We start from the raw sequence: 17,818 nt of genomic DNA on the forward strand, positions 1-17,818 counted from the left end.
CACTTCGGCTGCATTCCTCATTGGGCGCCCTAAAGAATTCCCCGCCCTCGGACCTGTCCGATTGGGGGAAGGCACTACGGCCCCACCCCTCAGAGTCCGCTCCTCTCCCTGGTTGGTCACGCTTGACAAGGCCCGGGCTCCACCTCCTCTTTCCAATTGGTGACAGGATTCTCAACTCCGCCTCGTGCTCCTTCCCTGTTTTCCATTGGTTCTATACGGACAACCGGGCCCCCTTTTGCTTTGTTAGTATTGGCCAAGAGCTACAGAAAGCAAGCCACTTTGCCTGTCTCCCATTGGTGGAACCTTCCGACACCGCCCAGCTACGATGACGTCATCTTTGCCCTGGCTAGCGATCCCTGAGTGGCTGGAGGTTAGACGCCGGGCTATTCCTACCCGAATCTGGCATTGGATCGCAGGGCTGACCCGGGCACCGAGCAGCGCTGATTCACCGACCCCGCCTCGGACCTGTTGCCGGAACCTGTCTCCGGGTAAAAGTTCCGGGGATCTGCTGGACGTCCCTAGAGTGGAAGCTGGCACCGCGCTTCACCTGGGCGCTCTGCCCTGCTCGGGTTCGGGGCCAGATCCCCGGGCCTGCTAGCTGCGGCCCGGAGGTTCCAGGCTTTTCGGGGCCGAAAGCCCCGCCGACAGCCCGGTAGGGCGGTGGGCCTGGGGCTCCGGCTAGCGCCACGTGGCTGTAGCACTCGGCGGGGGAGACTGTCTCGTGTTCAGTGCTCGCCACCCAGCGTTTTTTTTCTCTCTCCAGAAAGCACTGGAATCGTGAGGCTGTACACCCCGCCCTGAGTGCTGGCCAATTACTCCCTCCTGCGAGTGGATTTTAACAGCTCAGAAACTTCCCGTACCTGCAGACTGACGTTGAATTCTGAGATTTGTTTGACATCTCTTTCAGTCTTTCCTTCCCTTTTAATTCTAGAGGAAAACATTCAAAAAGAATACTTCCTATTCAAGATGGCTATAAATGATGTTTTTGTGTGTGTGGTACCAATATAAATGTACGTAGAACAGAACTAAAAATTTTAAGAGTTGTTCCTTGAGCTATCTGAGACCCAAGTTACGCTGTTAATATACTGACAACTCCATTTAAAAAAACTGAAATAAAACTCTTGGTAAATTGAGATTCCTGAATATAGAAATGAGTAAAGCATGAACATATTTAACAAAGCTTTAAAAAAGTTTATTGTTGCCAATATGTGAAAACAATAGCTTGTAAGGTAATTTACCTACATTATTGCTAATCCTCAACATAACCCCATTAGATAGGTTAATTATCTACATTTTGCACATAAGGAAACTGATGCCCAGAGAAGCTAAATGACTTTCTTAGACATCTATTCAGGCAGAAATGGAAACTGAACCTAGATCTGTTTCACCCAAAGCCCATACAATAGGTGATAGTTTTTCTAAAAAACAGGAATTAAGAACCGGATCTCCATGAGTCACAAACACTGACAAACACGGGGGAAAGAAAGAAAAACATGTAATCATGATGGTAAGTTTTAAATATGTCTTTTCTAATGGTTGATAAATCCATTAAACTCAAAAGAAGAAGAATAGAGTAACCCAGTCCTGACATATAGAACACATTTTCTGGTTTTAATGGTTAATTGGATCTAAAAGCTGATTCTTTACGGCAATTAATAAATACACTGAAGATAAAAGTTTTCAAAACACAAAAAGCTAGAATTGGGGATATAAGTTTATAAAAATTATGAAGATATTATTTTTAACTGCACGTTATTTGTAAAACAAATCTGAAAATAGTAATGAATATAGTTTTTACTGATAGTAAAAACACTGATTTCATTCTTAATTTTGGATTCTGTATACTTCCATATTTTCTCTTTGATTTTATTATGAACATTTAGCATCTCTTTATTCTTTCTCTTACCCTCAACTCTTTTTTTTAAAAAAGCCAGTCTTATTTCAAAATCATGATCCTTCCCCTGGAGTTAGCCTGACTGAAAATCACACTTATAAAATTAAAAAAGGAAAAATGGTTGAAATCTGAGTCAGATATAGCAAAGGAACCATTTATACACCGACAGGTTTAGCTTAAATTCCAAACAAAAATAAATTATATAATATATAAAATCAGAGAATTAAGACTAAGGAATGGACCTCTTTCTGTTCCCTGGCAGCGGAGGGAGAAATCAGTAATCCAGAAACACCAACTAGGAAATTAGTATCATGAAGAACTCCAAATGGTGTCTGATGCCACCTACTGGACATCAAGCAGTAAGTATAAAACAAAGGGTTTTTTCTTGTTTTTCTAGCAATTATTTTATACAAATATATTACAATGACCAGTTAGATAATCTGAAAGTATAGATTTTGAAGAATTGAAATCCTAAAATGAAGAAGTGATTACCCCCAGCATCTAGCACTTCAAAGGCATTACACAAGCACTAACAGATGGATAGGCAAAACCCTCAAAATAAGAACTTGAAATTCCAGAATGTTTTAACCTAAATTTTATGACCAGAATTTTAAGTAAAAAGCTATGTGAAATAGGATAGACATAGGCTGACAACAGTTTATATCCTTGAGCAGGTATTAAGCTAAACTGATAGAACTGGAAACTAAAAATATATTGAAAATGGGAAGCACAAAAGACTGTATTTGTCAAATAATCTTTACTGTATTTTTTTTAAAAGCCCTAGTTTCCTTCCTCTGAGGGGTTTATACTCTAGGTGGGCAAAGGACAGTATGTAAATACCAGTGCTGAATGGCAGGTTTATTAAATGCAATGGAACTTCTGACAGACAGGTGCATTTCAGTTGAGTACCTCAGAGTGCAGAGAAGACAACTGTTGGTATTCTAATCCTTAACTGTCTAAAAAGTTTCAGAACTGCTGAATGTTGAATTAAAAAACACTACTTACAATGACATTAAAATGAATTTTGTTTTCTAAGTTTCTGAGGAACTGATTTTATTTTTCGAAGTGTAAAAATCAGGACTGTGATTTACTGTCTTAGTATTAATCCCTTTCTTTGTGGCTACCTGGGACACTCTAACATAATGATATACAGTATCACAAAATTAAAATGTAAAAACCTTTAAAAACACTGATCTGCAAAAGTTAATTACTCCACAAATATTTGATACTTTTAAAAACAGAGCAATGGCTAAACGGGTACACACATTACACAGAACACTATGCAGAAGTTAAAAAAAAAAAAAGACGAGTATATATATATATATATGCATGGAAACATCTCCAAGGCAGTGCTGAGTAAATAGCTGAGTTATAAGATGATCCCTGTAGCATATTATCTGTGTTAAAAAAACAAGAAACAAACCAAACATCTCAAACTGGGCTTTCCCCCTCATTTCTAACACTAAGTCTGCTACATGTGTGTATGTATATATATATATATATATACACACACGCATGCACGTCTGGAAGGAAACACTACAAAGGATTCACAGTGAATCAGGCCTGCTCAAAAGGGATTAAGCAGTCATGTTTTAAAATTTTTATAGGAAAAATGTGCTCATTTAAGAGTTGGATAACTAAAGGTTAACTTAAAAACTTAGGGAAGTGGAATGAAGTTTAAGTCAGAAAGAGAAAGACAAATATCACATATCACTTATATGTGGAATCTAAAAATAAATGGTACAAATGAACCTGTTTAAAAAACAAAAATAGAGTCACAGATGCAGAAAACAAACTTACGGTTACCAAGAGGAAAAGGGGGGAGGGATAAATTGGGGGACTGGTATTGACGAATTCATACTACTATATATAAAATAGATACGAACCTCCTGTATAGCACAAAGGACTCTACTCAGTACTCCATAATGACCTATATGGGAAGAGAATCTTAAAAGAGTGGATATATGTATAACTGATTCACTTTGCTGAAGAGCAGAAACTAACACAACATTGTAAATCAACTATACTCCAATAAAAATTAAAAACAACACTGAGAAGTCCTTAAGTGAAGAAATGTCACTAGATTACATTCAGGTACAGGTATTCGTTGAGTGCTTTACTGGGTGCCAGGCACTTGTGGTGCTGGGGCTGCAGCAGCTAACAAGACAGAAGCCCTGCTTCTGAAAGTTCAAGGACAGTAATACAGAGTGTGTCAGGCACTGATAGACTATAAGGAAAAGGAAACTGCAGAGGATGTGGAGAAACTGGAACCCTCACAAATTGCTAGTGGGAATATAAAACAGTGTGGTTGCTTTGGAAAACAGACAGTGCTTCAAAAAGTTAAACATGGAGTTTAACTGTATAACCCAGTAATAGCACTCCTAGCTATATACCCAAGAGAACTGAAAACATTTGTTCATACAAAACCTGGATACAAACGTCCATAGTAGCATTATTCATAATAGCCAAAAAAGTGGAACAACCCAAATTCCCATCAACTGATGAATTATAAATTACAATGTGACATGTGGGGGCTTCCCAGGTGGCACAGTGGTAAAGAACCCACCTGCCAATGCTGGAGACAGAATCGGGTTTGATCCCTGGGTCGGGATGATCCCCTGGAGAAGGAAATGGCTACCCACTCCAGTAGTCTTGTCTGGGAAATTCTACTGACAAGGAGCCTGGCTGGCTACATCCATGGGGTTGCAAAGGGTCAGACACGACTGAGCATGCACACACACATGCACACACATCCACAGAATAGAGTATTATAAACTATAAAAAAGGGATGTGTGTGCGCTAAGTCCCTTCAGTCATGTCTGGCTCTGTGCAACACTATGGACTGTAGCCTGCCAGGCTCCTCTGTCCGTGGGATTCTCCAGGCAAGAATCCTGGAGTGGGTTGCCATTTCCCCCTCCAGGGGAATCTTCCCAACCCAGAGATTGAACCCAAGTCTGTCTTCTGCACTGGCAGGCGGGTTCTTTACCACTGAGCCACCTGGGAAGCCCTTTAAGTACTGTTTATGATACAAGATGAATGAATCTGGAAACACTGCTATGCAATAGAAGCTAAACACAAAATGTCACATATTGTGTGATTCCATCCATTTGAAATGTCCATTTACATGAAAATGTCCAGAATAGATACACCTTTAAAGACAAAGTACATTTAGCGGTTTCTGGGGTGGAGGGTAAGATGGATGGGGAGGGATGAGAAGCAGCTGTTAATGAGCATGGAGTTCCTTTTGGGGATGATGAAAATATTTTAGAATTACTGGCAATAAATACATAACTCTGTCAATATACTGAAACCACTGACTGGTATACTTTTATTTATTTCTGGCCATGCCACATGGGGCTTGTGGGATCTTAGTTCCTGCAAGTTAATGCAGAGTCCTCATCACTGGACCGCCAGGGAAGTCTCTGAAATGATATACTTTAATAGGTTGAATTTTATTTCAATTTAAAAAAAGCTAAAAAAAATAAATAAATAAAATAAAATAAAATAAGCTAAATAAAAAAGAGTAAAACAGGGTAAAAGGATAGAGAGGGAAGGGGAGGCTGCTGTTTTGGACAAGGTAGTCAGGAATGACCTTATTTTAAGCAGTGACCTGAACAATATAAAGAAGCTAACCATGTAAATTTGAAAGGTGGGAGGAGGGAGAGGAGGGATATTCCAGGAGGAAAGGCAAGTAGGAAGACTCTTAAGGTAGATGTATATCTATTTTTAAGGAACAGCAAAGAGGCAAGTAGTGTGGCTGCATGCAGTAGCAAGGGGTGAGGCTGCAGGAAGCCACAGTCCAAACTATACAGATGTGTTGACCCACAATAAGGACTGGTCTTCACTCTAAATGATAGAAAGCCATCAGAGCCAGAAGCAATGACCAGATGTACATTTATAAGGTTCACTCTGCTGCTAGGTAGGGAATAAACTGAGGCAGAAGGGAGGGAAGGAAATCTATTAGAGATGGCTTCTGTTAGTATAGGTGGGTGAAAAATGGTCAGATTTGATGTACATCTAATCACCACAATATACACTTTAAATATCTTAAACTTGCATTTGTCAATTATATACCAATAAATATGGGGGGAAAAAGTTGTTGGATTCAAAATATACTCTGTTAGAGCTGAAGGGATTTCTAATGAATCAAATGTGCCACACAGGAGAAAGAGAGGAGCGAAGGATGAGCCTAGGGAGTTTCGCTCTGTGCAAAGGTATAAATGGAGAGGCCACTCACTGAGATGGGGAAGCCTGAGAGAAGATGACTGGGCAGGGAAATGAGAAGTCAATTCATCTTAAATTTGAGGTGCCTACTAATCCAAGTGCATCTACAAGACTGGAATTCAGTGAAACAGTAAGGCTAGAAGTATACAATGGAGAGCCACAGCAGAAGACATTTGATGCTTTGTGAAGGGATAACTCACCAGAGGCAGACAGGAGAGTCTAGGGGTTGGGCCCTGGAGCACTCTGACATTTGGATACTTAGAAGATTTGGCAGAATTTATGTCTTCTGAGAGGAGCAGCCTGTTAGAAGAAGACAAGAATGCTCCATCTTTGTTATTCTTACAGAATCAGATGATCTGATGGATAAAAGTTCCTTCAAAGCAAGACTTGATCTCATCTCTAGATCTTTAAAGATTTCTTCCTCTTCCATTTCTTTGGTGTTAGCTCACAGAGAGTGAACCTATTGCTCTATTAGGTATTCTCAGATTATTTCTTTACAAAGTATGCTGCCTTGAGGATCTCAAGTTAGTGTGCTGAAATGACAATCATACCGAACACCACACTAAAATGACAATCTAAATACCCATTGTTTGATTTGGAGCATATTATTTCATTCCAGAAATTTTAGCTTCCCAATAAGACAACTGGGTGTGCTTTTCTTTAGATGTGCACAAATGGGATCAGAAACAGTCCTTATCGCAGATACTTTACAGATAGGCTGTATTTCGGAGGGTCAGGATATGGGAATCTACTCAACTCATTTGGCAAAAAGTCTAAGCAAAATAACCCAATACCCCAACTGCTTGGGGTAGTGACACTTGTGCAGTGGGTACTACAGGCTGTACAGCTGGTGTAGCACATTTAACCAACTATAATTGCTACCCTTAAAAAAAGAGGCAATAAGGTTTCCCTGATGGCTCAGTGGAAGAGAATCCACCTGCCAATGACAGAGACACAGGTTTGATCCCTGATCCAGGAAGATCCCATGTGCCGTGGAGCAGATAAGCCTGTGCACCGCAACTACTGAGCCTGTGCTCTGAGCCCCAGAGCCACAACTACTGAAGCCTGTGCGTCCTGGAGCCTGTGCTCCACAAGAGAAGCCACTGCAGTGAGAAGCCCATGCTTCTCACTACAGCTACAACAACTACAGCTCACCACAACTACAGGGTAGCCCCCACCCTCTGCAACTAGAGAAAAGCCTGCAGAGCAAAAAGACCCAGCCCACCCAAAAATAAAATAAATAAAATCATTAGAAAAGGAGTTGGGGATGGACAGGGAAGCCTGGCGAACTGCAGTCCACAGGGTTGCAGAGTCAGATACAACTGTGACTGAACTGAACTGAATATTACCTACTCTGATAAGAAACAATCTTAAGATGTGGTAGTAAGTGAAAAAATAGGTGCAAAATAGAGTGTAAAGTTTGCTTAAATTTGAGTAATAAAAGACACATATACATATAAATTATATGCTTATGTATTCATGGAATATCTCCAAAAGGATACAGTTAGCACATCATATTGTGTTCCATGTGTTTATATTGGTTACTCAACACTTCCCCCACCCCCAACCAAATTAAAAATCTAGCCACAAAGCCTCAAATATCAGTGAGACAGGAAACAGAATAGATAATGGTCATTAGAAAAGGAGATTCCTTCAAATAAGAAAAAGAAAAGCTTGCTGAAAGACAAATGGAGCCAAGGTTTGAAATTAGTATTTCACAAAAGAAATACACAGGGCTAATACAGTCTAAAAACATACATCTTCCTTAGAAACTAAACAAAACCAAATACCATTATTTTAACCATCAGACTGGAAGCTTAAAAAAACCAAACACTCAATACTGGTACACGTATACAAAACAGGAATGCTCATACTTTACTGGTGATGCTTAGGTGTTAGCCTTCTAACCATACATGTATCAAAAGCCTTAAGCATGCACATAAAGGGTAAAGCATGCACCTTTCTCTTACCCAGCAATGCCACCTCCAAGAACTAAACATGAGCAAATAAGGCAACAAGTACAAAAAGATACATGCAACAGGGATACTACTTCATGGGTGTTGTGTTTTGCTTTTTTTCCCTTACAACCTAAATAATCTACTCATAGCTTTAATTATAACAGCAAATCTTGGAAGGGAAGCCAATGTTCACCAATAAAAGATTAGTTAATAAATTACCGTATAACCAAGTAGCTACTAAAACCTAAGTTTCCAAAGAATTTATAAGAGCATTTAACAGACGTTCATAGTACACAGGAGAAAAAGGATTAGCAAAGAAAGCAGCATCCGGTCTCTTTGGCTAGGGGCAAGAAATATACACCCATAGGAGCCTGGAAATATAAATACCAAAATGTTAACATTCTGGGGGTAGATTATAGGTGATTTTTGGTTTTTTCCCCTACCTTCTGATTTCTCCCAAGGTGTTTTTTATTTAGATGGGAATACCAGACCACCTGACCTGCCTCTTGAGAAACCTGTATGCAGGTCAGGAAGCAACAGTTAGAACTGGATATGGAACAACAGACTGGTTCCAAATCGGAAAAGGAGTATGTCAAGGCTGATTATTTAACTTACATGCAGAGGACATCATGAGAAATGCTGGGGTGGAAGAAGCACAAGCTGGAATCAAGATTGCTGGGAGAAATATCAATTACCTCAGATATGCAGATGACACCACCCTTATGGCAGAAAGTGAAGAGGAACTAAAGAGCCTCTTGATGAAAGTGAAAGAGCAGAGTGAAAAAGTTGGCTTAAAGCTCAACATTCAGAAAACTAAGATCATGGCATCTGGTCCCATCACTTCGTGGCAAATAGATGGGGAAACAGTGGAAACAGTGGCTGACTTTATTTTTGGGGGCTCCAAAATCACTGCAGATGGTGACTGCAGCCATGAAATTAAAAGACACTTACTCCTTGGAAGGAAAGTTATGACCAACCTAGACAGCACATTAAAAAGCAGAGACATTACTTTGTCAACAAAGGTCCATCTAGTCAAGGCTATGGTTTTTCCAGTGGTCATGTATGGATGTGAGAGTTGGACTATAAAGAAGGCTGAGCATTGACAAATTGATGCTTTTGAACTGTGGTGTTGGAGAAGATTCTTGAGAGTCCCTTGGACTGCAAGGAGATCCAACCAGTCCATCCTAAAGGAGATCAGTCCTGGGTGTTCATTGGAAGGACTGATGTGGAAGCTGAAACTCCAATACTTTGGCCACCTGATGCGAAGAGCTGACTCATTTGAAAAGACCTTGATGTTGGGAAAGATTGAGGGCAGGAGGAGAAGGGGACGACAGAGGACGAGATGGTTGGATTGCATCACCAACTCAATGGACATGAGTTTGGGTAAATTCTGGGAGTTGGTGATGGACAGGGAGGCCTAGCGTGCTGTGGTCCATAGGGTCACAAAGAGTCAGACACGACTGAGTGACTGAACTGAACTGAATAAGCATGTATTGCTTTTTAACTGGGGAAATACAGTATTGGGGCAGGGGGCAAAAAACACAGAAGACACAAAAAATCCAGTTATATTTTTTCAATATTCTAACTTTTAAACCTATGAAGAATCATGATATCTAAATCTATGGATGAAAAAAGAAAATGTGTAGGGAGATCCTTTTTTTTCTAGTTATAAAAATATCAAATACAAAAGGGTAGAAATTATTGCTTTATTTGAGAAACTTACTTCCAAATCACTTTTATGTATTTTAAAAAGTCATAAAGAGCATCCAAGAGAAAAACATATACAGTTTCCATAGGAATAAGGACAAAAAAATGGGGTTGATGACTGCCCCAAACGATATTTCCTAAAGGAAAAAAATGTAATATTTAACTTTTTTTTCTTGAGGCAGGGTAAGTGAACTACACACATCATAAATAAAATTTTCTTACTTTACAAGGAGGAAGGACTGTGATCCTGTTTTTGATGCGTATTAAATACAAAAATCCACTGTTCTTAAGATGAGGGAAAAAACATCATTCTTCAACAATTCAGCTCATGCAATGAAATCCAAAGGTCTGTTGAATCCACCTTTTCGATTCATGTACTGCCTATGATGAGAAAATTTATTTATTAAAAAAATTGTGGGTTTGTCTTATAAAAGAAATAATCATATGCTTCAGAAGTTAAAACTATAAACTATTTCTAAAATGGCAACGTTTAGGGCAATAAGTATTCAAAGTCAAAATCTAAACAAAAGTATGGAAATATATTTTCATATTATTTGGGAAGATTCTACAGACTTAAAAAAAAATCAATTGAAAATCCATATTTAAGTAACACTAAACACCTACCAAGTTTAAGGAAAACAGAGAAGAGTTTCAAACGGGTACCTATCAAGCAAATCTGATTACACACTGTACTAGTTCCCCCCATAAGACCTTATTTGAAGGTAATTTTACAGTGGACTATTGATTCTAGTATTTTAACTCACAGCAGTCTCAAATCACACCATTCATATTCCTAAATTAACTGAAGTATTAGTCTAAATTAACTGAAGTGATAAATGTAGAGAAAAAGACAACGTTTGAAGATGTCTTGACTTTCCTGTTCATGCACTGAGATTTCAAGTATGGATTGGTTTGTTTTGTGGTATTAATAAAATATGCCTATACTTAACAGAAAGGCATTTATAGTTGAAATCCTTACATAATCAATTTAGATAAATAATTCAGGAGGAATCTATTTTAAAACCTATAATTATAATGAAATTAAAGTCTAAAGACTTGAGATTATGCTATTTTGAAGAAAGAACTACTTATAATCTAAAATATTTAAGCCAACTACCCTTTCTCTGTAATAGTTTCTGGTTCACAGGTAAATTTAAAATTATTTTAACATACAACAATATAAACAAGGAAGATTAAATCAAGGAAAAATATGGAAACCTCACTAAAGTAAGGGATTGTATAGAAAACTGCTACATTTCCAGAAACATGATTATCCCAAAACCAATTCTTTCCCAAGCATATAATTTATATTAGTTCAAACGTAATAATGGCAGCTATGCATACCTATACTTTCTCTTCTGAGACACATTTATGGCATAGGCATTTACAGAGCCATCCACCTTTTTCCCCTGGAGAAAAGCAAGAAACAAAAACCAAAACACATACACAAACAAACACACAAGAGAAAGAATACAGTAAATGACTTGATCAAAGAGCTGGATTCCACAGACCTCTTTAATGGCAAGATTCATTTAAGCATGATGTAGTCCAATGACTGAAAGAATTTTCAGATCCTGATGATATCCCAGGAACTCCCAAGTGTTATAACTCTGTTCACATTTTTAGTCACATATAAGCAAATACCAATATTCAAACCAACAAATGCTCATATGTATTATGTGCAAGGCATGCAGGGAAAGTAGGTAGCAGAGCCTCACCTTTTCTGGTCAGAGCATTCTTCAAAACCAAATACAAGTTATGGATATCTCCTCTAGAAAAATTCACATTCACAAAAATTTAACTTATGACCTGAACTGATGGGATTCTCAATCAGTCACCATTCGTACATAATCCCATTTCTTGCATAGGCTTTGAAATTTTGATTTTTAAATCAAGAATCAGGGTAACAGGTACTAATGTTGTATCACTTGTATCTCAGACTTTCTTCTTCATTAATTCCTTTATGGGTCTTCTGATTCAGCAAAATGAACTCACCACTTTCTGTTCCTCATGCCTAAACTGCCTTCTTAACGCCCATCCAATCTTCAACCCTCTGGTTCTTGTGCATTCTTCAAGGCCCAAGTCAAATGACCCAGCTGCTAGGAAGAGCTCTCTCCTCTAACTCCCACAGAATGTTAACTGTGCTTTCCTCACAATTCCCTCATTTTCTACCCTCCAATTATCACGATGTCTAATCATGATGATAACATCTACATGATCACCATGTGTAACATCACACTGTTGTTGTAGTTTAGTCACTAAGTCACATCCGACCCTTTGCAACCCCATGGACTATAGTCTGCCAGGTTCCTTTGTCCATGGGATTTCCCAGGCAAGGATACTGGAGTGGGTTGCCATTTCCTTCTCCAGGGGATCTGCCCCACCCAGGGATCAAACTCAAGTCTCCTGCATTTAGCAGGCTGATTCTTTACCACTGAGGCACCAGGAAAGTCCATTAATCTTTTTTACTAAGTTCAATTACTAAAGGCTAACTGATTTTTTAAAACTATTTGTAGAGTTGTATATTTTCAGCTCTTTTTTCAGCTCTCTTCTCATTTACATGTTGGAATAGAAAATTTGTCCATAAATAAACAAAACCAACTTTGAAATTTTTTAGAATGTTAAAATAGAAGGGAAAATAAGTGACTAATTTGGCATTTGAAGAGGTTCCACCATAGAATGATGATGAAATATTACAAGATACACATTACTGAAAAATACAAATGAGCTGAGAAACTATAACTGACAGTCCTGAAGCCAACTGCGTATGAATTAACATCCTTGTTGATGTCATTAAAAAAACAACTGACATCATTTGTTCTTGTGGTACTCCATAATTTTTATGGAATCTATAAATTCTCACCTAATTTTTCCTTTATAAACAAACATCTTCAGCACAGACTACTACATTTAAAAGTAGTGGTTCCATCTTTACATCTGATTCTCAAGAATTCTAAACATGTCAGGCAATAGTAAAACCAAAAAAAAAAAACCAAAAAACCAGGAATTCTAATAAGGTCCTTCACTATTCTTCTAAAAACAGTGAAATTTAGTTGTCTCATTTTGAAAATATTTTTATTCATCCAATATATGTATTAATAAACCAGTTTACTTACAAAACCCTCATTGGAATAGCAAATAAGGAACTGGTATAGTCAAGAAAAAAACCTGATATAGAAATTGCATTAAATTTAAAATGGGGTTCACATAACCATTTGTGAGAATCAAAGAGCTCATTCTTAATTTTCTCACCTCAAAACAGTCATGCCTCTGGTAATCCTCTTAGGCCACACACTGTCATTTAAAAAATACACGGGAATCCTACAGAATGACATTAGTTAGATGCTCTTAGAGCATCTGCGATTACCCCACTCCATTCATGACATAATGGAACACAAGATTAGGGGAAGTGGATTACTTTTGACACCTCTCCTCAGAGATTACAACTTCTACTTGCAAAATGAAAAGGACTCAAAATTCTATAAAGAAAGTTTTAAAAATTTATTTTCTCTCCACACACACTCTCTTTGTCTATTCTTAATAGCTTCCTCTCTCTATCCTCCCTTCTCTCTTCATTCAATTTCCTCTCTCCCTCCATCTCCCCTTTGCTCTATTTCTCTCTACCCCATCTCCCACTCCACAACCCTTCCCTCTTTTGCCTCCCCACCTCCTTATTCTTTTCAATACGATGGTCAGGGCTAGAGAGCATTCAAATTCCTGTCAATCCCTCTTCTTGAGTTATGAGATATGTATGCAGCTTGCAACGCCATCTTTATCTGGCAGCTGCTTTTCATTCTGTTTCACAGCACTTCCCTTTCCTACAATCCTTTCTTTGGTTAACCCTATCAGCCTGACACCTCAGAGTCATCACTGACTACTCACCTCCATTCCCACCACCACTAGCTCTTGCTTCTGAATTGTTCTCAGTATTCCAGCCTCTCTCCTCAGGTCAGACCTTCATCATCTTTCACTGCATGACTGGGCAGTACTCCCAGTCTTTTGTTTGTCCTCCATGAGGTCTCAGGTCATCTTTCTAAACATACATATATTCTGTTGCTCCCTTGCTTAAATACCATTGCTTCCTCTCATCACCAAAATAATCAACTTATATTCCTCAGTATGGCTAAGGATATCAGCCTTCTGTGAGTTGCCTCCTACCTCTATTTCTAGCCCCATCTATAGTCATCAGCCCATCAACACCCTTTCTCTAGTCACTGAATCTGAACCTCCTCCAATACTCTATGCTGCTTCACGCTGACAGGGCATCTCTGTGAGCTTTTCCCTCTACTTCAAATGATCTTCCTCCTCTTCTTTGTCTGATCACCTCTACTGGCCCTTTAAGATCTAATTCAAATATCCCAAGCAAATACTCCTTGAATTCCAATGGCAGCCCACAACTTCCTTGTCTTTGCTTTCAAATCCCTTCACACAAATAGTTACTGTCTTCTAACAGAATAAACTTGTTATCATTGGAAGAAATTACAAGTGATAGTAAAAGAATATTGAAAAATGGGGCAGATCAATTCACATTAAGAATACTTGACTGGCTACATGTTTTACTTACTTTTGTGGAGTCAAAGGAGGCAAATCCCATTAACTTCATCATTTCTATTTCTTCCTCTGTTTTGCCTTCTAAGTCTTCCTCTACAAAAATAAGTGATACATTTTAAACTAATTTTATACATAAAAAAGAGAGCTGGCAATAGATTAATAGTTGTTCCACTTTACCAGCAGAGAATATACTAAACAATTAGCTAAAGACTTGAATTTAATGAAAAATCCCTCAAACTGGATAGAATATAACTTAAGGTGCAAGGAAGAAGTGTGGTCTCCATCCTCCATTCTAAGAGATTGCTTAAAAGGATATGCTTGGCATCTTTTTTTTTTTTTTTATGCTTGGCATCTTTAGGAAGGACCACCTTCAACATCAGTGAAGAGACTTCCAAAATAGAATATTTTCATCTTTTTAACTGTCCTTCCTGTATCAAGAGCACCAAATTACTAGTAATTAGGGTACAATTAAAACAAAATCTCAAAACCATATGCAGTGAACACTATGTGTGTGTGCACTCAGTCATATCTGATTCTTTCACAACGGCATGGACTGTAGCCCGCCAGGCTCCTCTGTCCATGTGAGTTTTCAGGCAAGAAGAGCTGAGTGGGTTGCTTTTTGTCCTCCAAGGGATCTTCCCAACCCAAGGATTGAACATGTGTCTCCTGCATTGCAGGCAGATTCTTTACTAATGAGCCACTGCGGAAGCCCCTATTGAATACTGTCAAAAACTTAAATAGCTAAATGTTCAAAAATTATACTTAATTTCTTAATTGAATTTCTAAACAAGGCTGTACATTTCCTACAGTTATTTATCTAATATTACCAGTTATCTGACGTTCTTTGCTCTTTGTTTCTTTTGTTTCTTTCTTCTCCTCATCTCTTCTTTCTTTCAGTCGAGAAGGGGAAGGAGATGTGGATCTATGTCGTCTTGGAGACCTAATATTTAATAAGGAAAGATGTCAGAAACAGAGACATACCTGGTGACTTGTGTTGACGAGCACAGATATACATGAATGCATGAAAGGTAAAGGCTGAACAAAAGCCGGACTCCAGAGGAAGGAATTTGTTCCCCAAAGCAGAAAGAGGAAGAAAGTTCTGCCTAGGCCCTGACTATTAACAAAAAATTATTCATTGTTTATCAGTTACACTCAGTATAGCTAGGACAAAAACGTTTTTGTAAGGCAGAAAAAAGAAAACAAAAAGTGTATTTGATGGTTATTAAGAATCAGAGTCCACTTCTAAGATTCTTCCAAGATCTCACACTCTTGATTATATGGTTGACCAAACTATTATCACCAAAAGTTTATAAAAAAATAAGACTATAATATACAAAACGCTTATTTCTTACTCCTGCTAAGTGCTTTTCATGTATTCTCATTTACTCCTCAAGGCAACTCTACTATGTGGAATGTTATCAACCCCATTTTACCAATGGGAATGTTAGGTTTAGAATAAAGTGGGATAAAGTTCCGCTGATGTCATGAAACCGTAGGTCCCTTTGTAAGCGATAACAACAAAGTCAAGAGCAGCGACTACGCAGCTGTGGTAAAACTTCTGCTCTGCTGCACTTACCTGGAACGCCTTCTGTGTGGGGAGCGAGAGCGGCTTCTTCTCCGATCTCGCTCCCGGGACCGGGACCTTTCTCGGCGCCTGCGTTCTCTTTCCCGGGAGGTGGACCGGGACCGCCTACGCTCTAATAAAAACAAAATTGCAGAGTCGAAAATTACCCCAAACATCTACTGGATGCTGAGCCGGCCAACAGTAATATAATGCAAGCCATTTCTAGATGTCACATTTAAAAAGTAAAGACACGAGATTAATTTTAACAGTATAGATTTAACCCAAACCACCCACCACCATTTCAACATGCATTTTATATATATATATATATAAAACATATATATATATATAAACATATTCTTTTTATCCGCACTAACCAAGGAAAACCGGTGTGTTCGACACTTAAACATCAGTTCTCAATTCGGATTGAGAACTTGTTAAGTGCTCAATAGTCCTCTGTGGTTCGAGGGCTCATTTAACTTTTAAGATAAACCCTGATTAGCTGAAGGTGATAGAAACCAACGAGGGGGCAGAATCGAGGTTGTATGTGAAATCTTCCCCTCTCTCCTTTAGGGGGCTGGGGCCAGAAGTCATTAAGAGGTGAGCACCCTGAACGCAAACTCCTAAACGTCGATTTCCCTACTGTAAGCTGGGGAGGAAACCCTGAGCACTTAAGAATCTGGCGGCAGCACATGCTGAGCGTTACGGAGTGTGGCATCCATTCTCATGTTAGCTTTTAAAAGGTAGTATTTACCCTAGATGTCTAATTACGGGAATTCGGACGCAGGAGGGCTGGATGACTTGCACTCGGTCACCCAGAAATTGGAGGAACCGTGGCCTGACTCTAAATTCCCAAGCCACAAGTACAACAAAAGTTATTACAGGAAGCTGACAAAGAGTCGGCCAAACCCCAGCTGGGTAAAAGACTGCCTTCAAACTGGAGGGCTGAAAGCGTGTAGGGCCCAGGTCTTCGTTCCCAATAGACCCCCTCTCTTCTCCTTAGAAGAGAAGGTTCCCCCCTGTCCGCGGCCCTTAGACTGGGAACCAACGTGGAAACGAATCTCCAACCGAGCCCCAGACCCTCAGAGTCTCTTCTAGACTCACCCCTCCGTGGGGAGCGGCTACGGCTGCGACCCATTTGGAATCCTCCAGTACAAGTCGACCCGGAAACGGCTGTGCAACAACTTCCGGGAGGGCCGGGAACCGAGCTTTCACGGCCGACTGGGAAACGTCCAAACGACTCGCCAGGGTTCCGGCGAAGAGAGGCTGCTCCAACCTGATACCGCCTCATCCGAACCCAGAGGTTCCCTCGAGAACAGAGTTGTCATCTCTGCTCCTCCAACCCCTCTTTCCTGGTGGCTTCACTATCTTCTCTCCCGTCTTTCGAGGTGGGCATTAGAATGTGCTTTGTTGTTGTTTAGTCGCTAAGTCGTGTCCCACTCTTGCGACCTCATGGACTGTAGCCCTTCAGGTTCCTCTGTCCATGGAATTCTCCAGGCAAGAATACTGGAGTGGGTTGCCAGTTCCTCCTCCAGGATGAAATCCTGTCTGTTGCATTGGCAGACGGGTTCTTTACCACTGACCACCAGGAAAGCCTCTGCTCCCTGTTGTTATTCTAGAAATGTAAGGAAAAAGCCATATATAAACCACCCTAACACAGTTCTCACCCCCGCCCCGCCCCCATTGTTCTTTCCGACTATCTTGTCCATAGGCAAAAAATATTTCGTATCAAACCAATCTAAACTTACCATATGCAAAGTTTTAAGTCCACACGGGGATGCAGTAGGGCGGGTCAGGAGGCAGAGGGAGCAAGGGGAAAAAAGCATGGCTGAGAGCTTTTGTTGAGTTTTGTTGGCGGGAATAGCAGAGGCTGGGAAGCAGGCTAAGCAGGTTCTCTAAGACTGATCAGCGGGTCTTGAG

The 17,818-nt window shown here is 39.6% G+C and overlaps 1 protein-coding gene and 1 long non-coding RNA gene across 6 annotated transcripts; one reads left to right on the forward strand and one right to left on the reverse strand.

Annotated features, from left to right (window-relative positions):
- The first annotated feature begins 37 nt into the window (after nucleotides 1–37).
- On the forward strand, nucleotides 38–9,635 carry LOC133064708 (uncharacterized). Of its 4 annotated transcripts, XR_009694692.1 has the most exons (4): nucleotides 117–488; nucleotides 764–1,507; nucleotides 2,157–2,253; nucleotides 8,553–9,635. It is a non-coding gene; the product is annotated as an uncharacterized LOC133064708 (long non-coding RNA). The 4 variants fall into 4 exon arrangements; XR_009694691.1 differs by having other exon boundaries at nucleotides 106–488; nucleotides 764–2,253; XR_009694690.1 differs by lacking the exon at nucleotides 8,553–9,635 and having other exon boundaries at nucleotides 120–488; nucleotides 2,157–2,985.
- SNRNP27 (small nuclear ribonucleoprotein U4/U6.U5 subunit 27) lies at nucleotides 5,197–17,204 on the reverse strand. 2 transcript variants are annotated; one of them, XR_009694688.1, is made up of 8 exons: nucleotides 17,003–17,204; nucleotides 15,911–16,031; nucleotides 15,162–15,274; nucleotides 14,348–14,427; nucleotides 11,128–11,192; nucleotides 10,006–10,164; nucleotides 6,319–6,418; nucleotides 5,197–5,329 (listed from the first exon to the last, which is right to left on the reverse strand). XR_009694688.1 is itself a non-coding variant. In XM_061155128.1 (6 exons), the coding sequence occupies exons 1-6, from the start codon at nucleotides 17,187–17,189 to the stop codon at nucleotides 10,110–10,112; spliced, it is 621 nt and encodes a 206-aa protein (XP_061011111.1). In that variant the 5' UTR covers nucleotides 17,190–17,204; the 3' UTR covers nucleotides 9,769–10,109. The 2 variants fall into 2 exon arrangements, 1 of the variants encoding a protein (XP_061011111.1); XM_061155128.1 differs by lacking the exons at nucleotides 5,197–5,329; nucleotides 6,319–6,418 and having other exon boundaries at nucleotides 9,769–10,164.
- Nucleotides 17,205–17,818: the final 614 nt, after the last annotated feature.

The sequence above is a fragment of the Dama dama genome, chromosome 11, assembly GCF_033118175.1.
Source record: "Dama dama isolate Ldn47 chromosome 11, ASM3311817v1, whole genome shotgun sequence".
Taxonomy (NCBI): Eukaryota; Metazoa; Chordata; class Mammalia; order Artiodactyla; family Cervidae; genus Dama; species Dama dama.

Excerpts from the sequence above, each read along its gene's own strand:
- SNRNP27 (XM_061155128.1), bottom strand. The coding sequence starts at position 17,189 with ATGAGGCGGTATCAGGTTGGAGCAGCCTCTCTTCGCCGGAACCCTGGC. Across the intron at positions 15,275-15,910 it reads CCACACAGAAGGCGTTCCAG|GTCTCCAAGACGACATAGAT; the intron begins GTAAGTGCAGCA and ends ATTAAATATTAG. Across the intron at positions 10,165-11,127 it reads TCTCAGAAGAGAAAGTATAG|GCAGTACATGAATCGAAAAG; the intron begins GTATGCATAGCT and ends TTCTCATCATAG.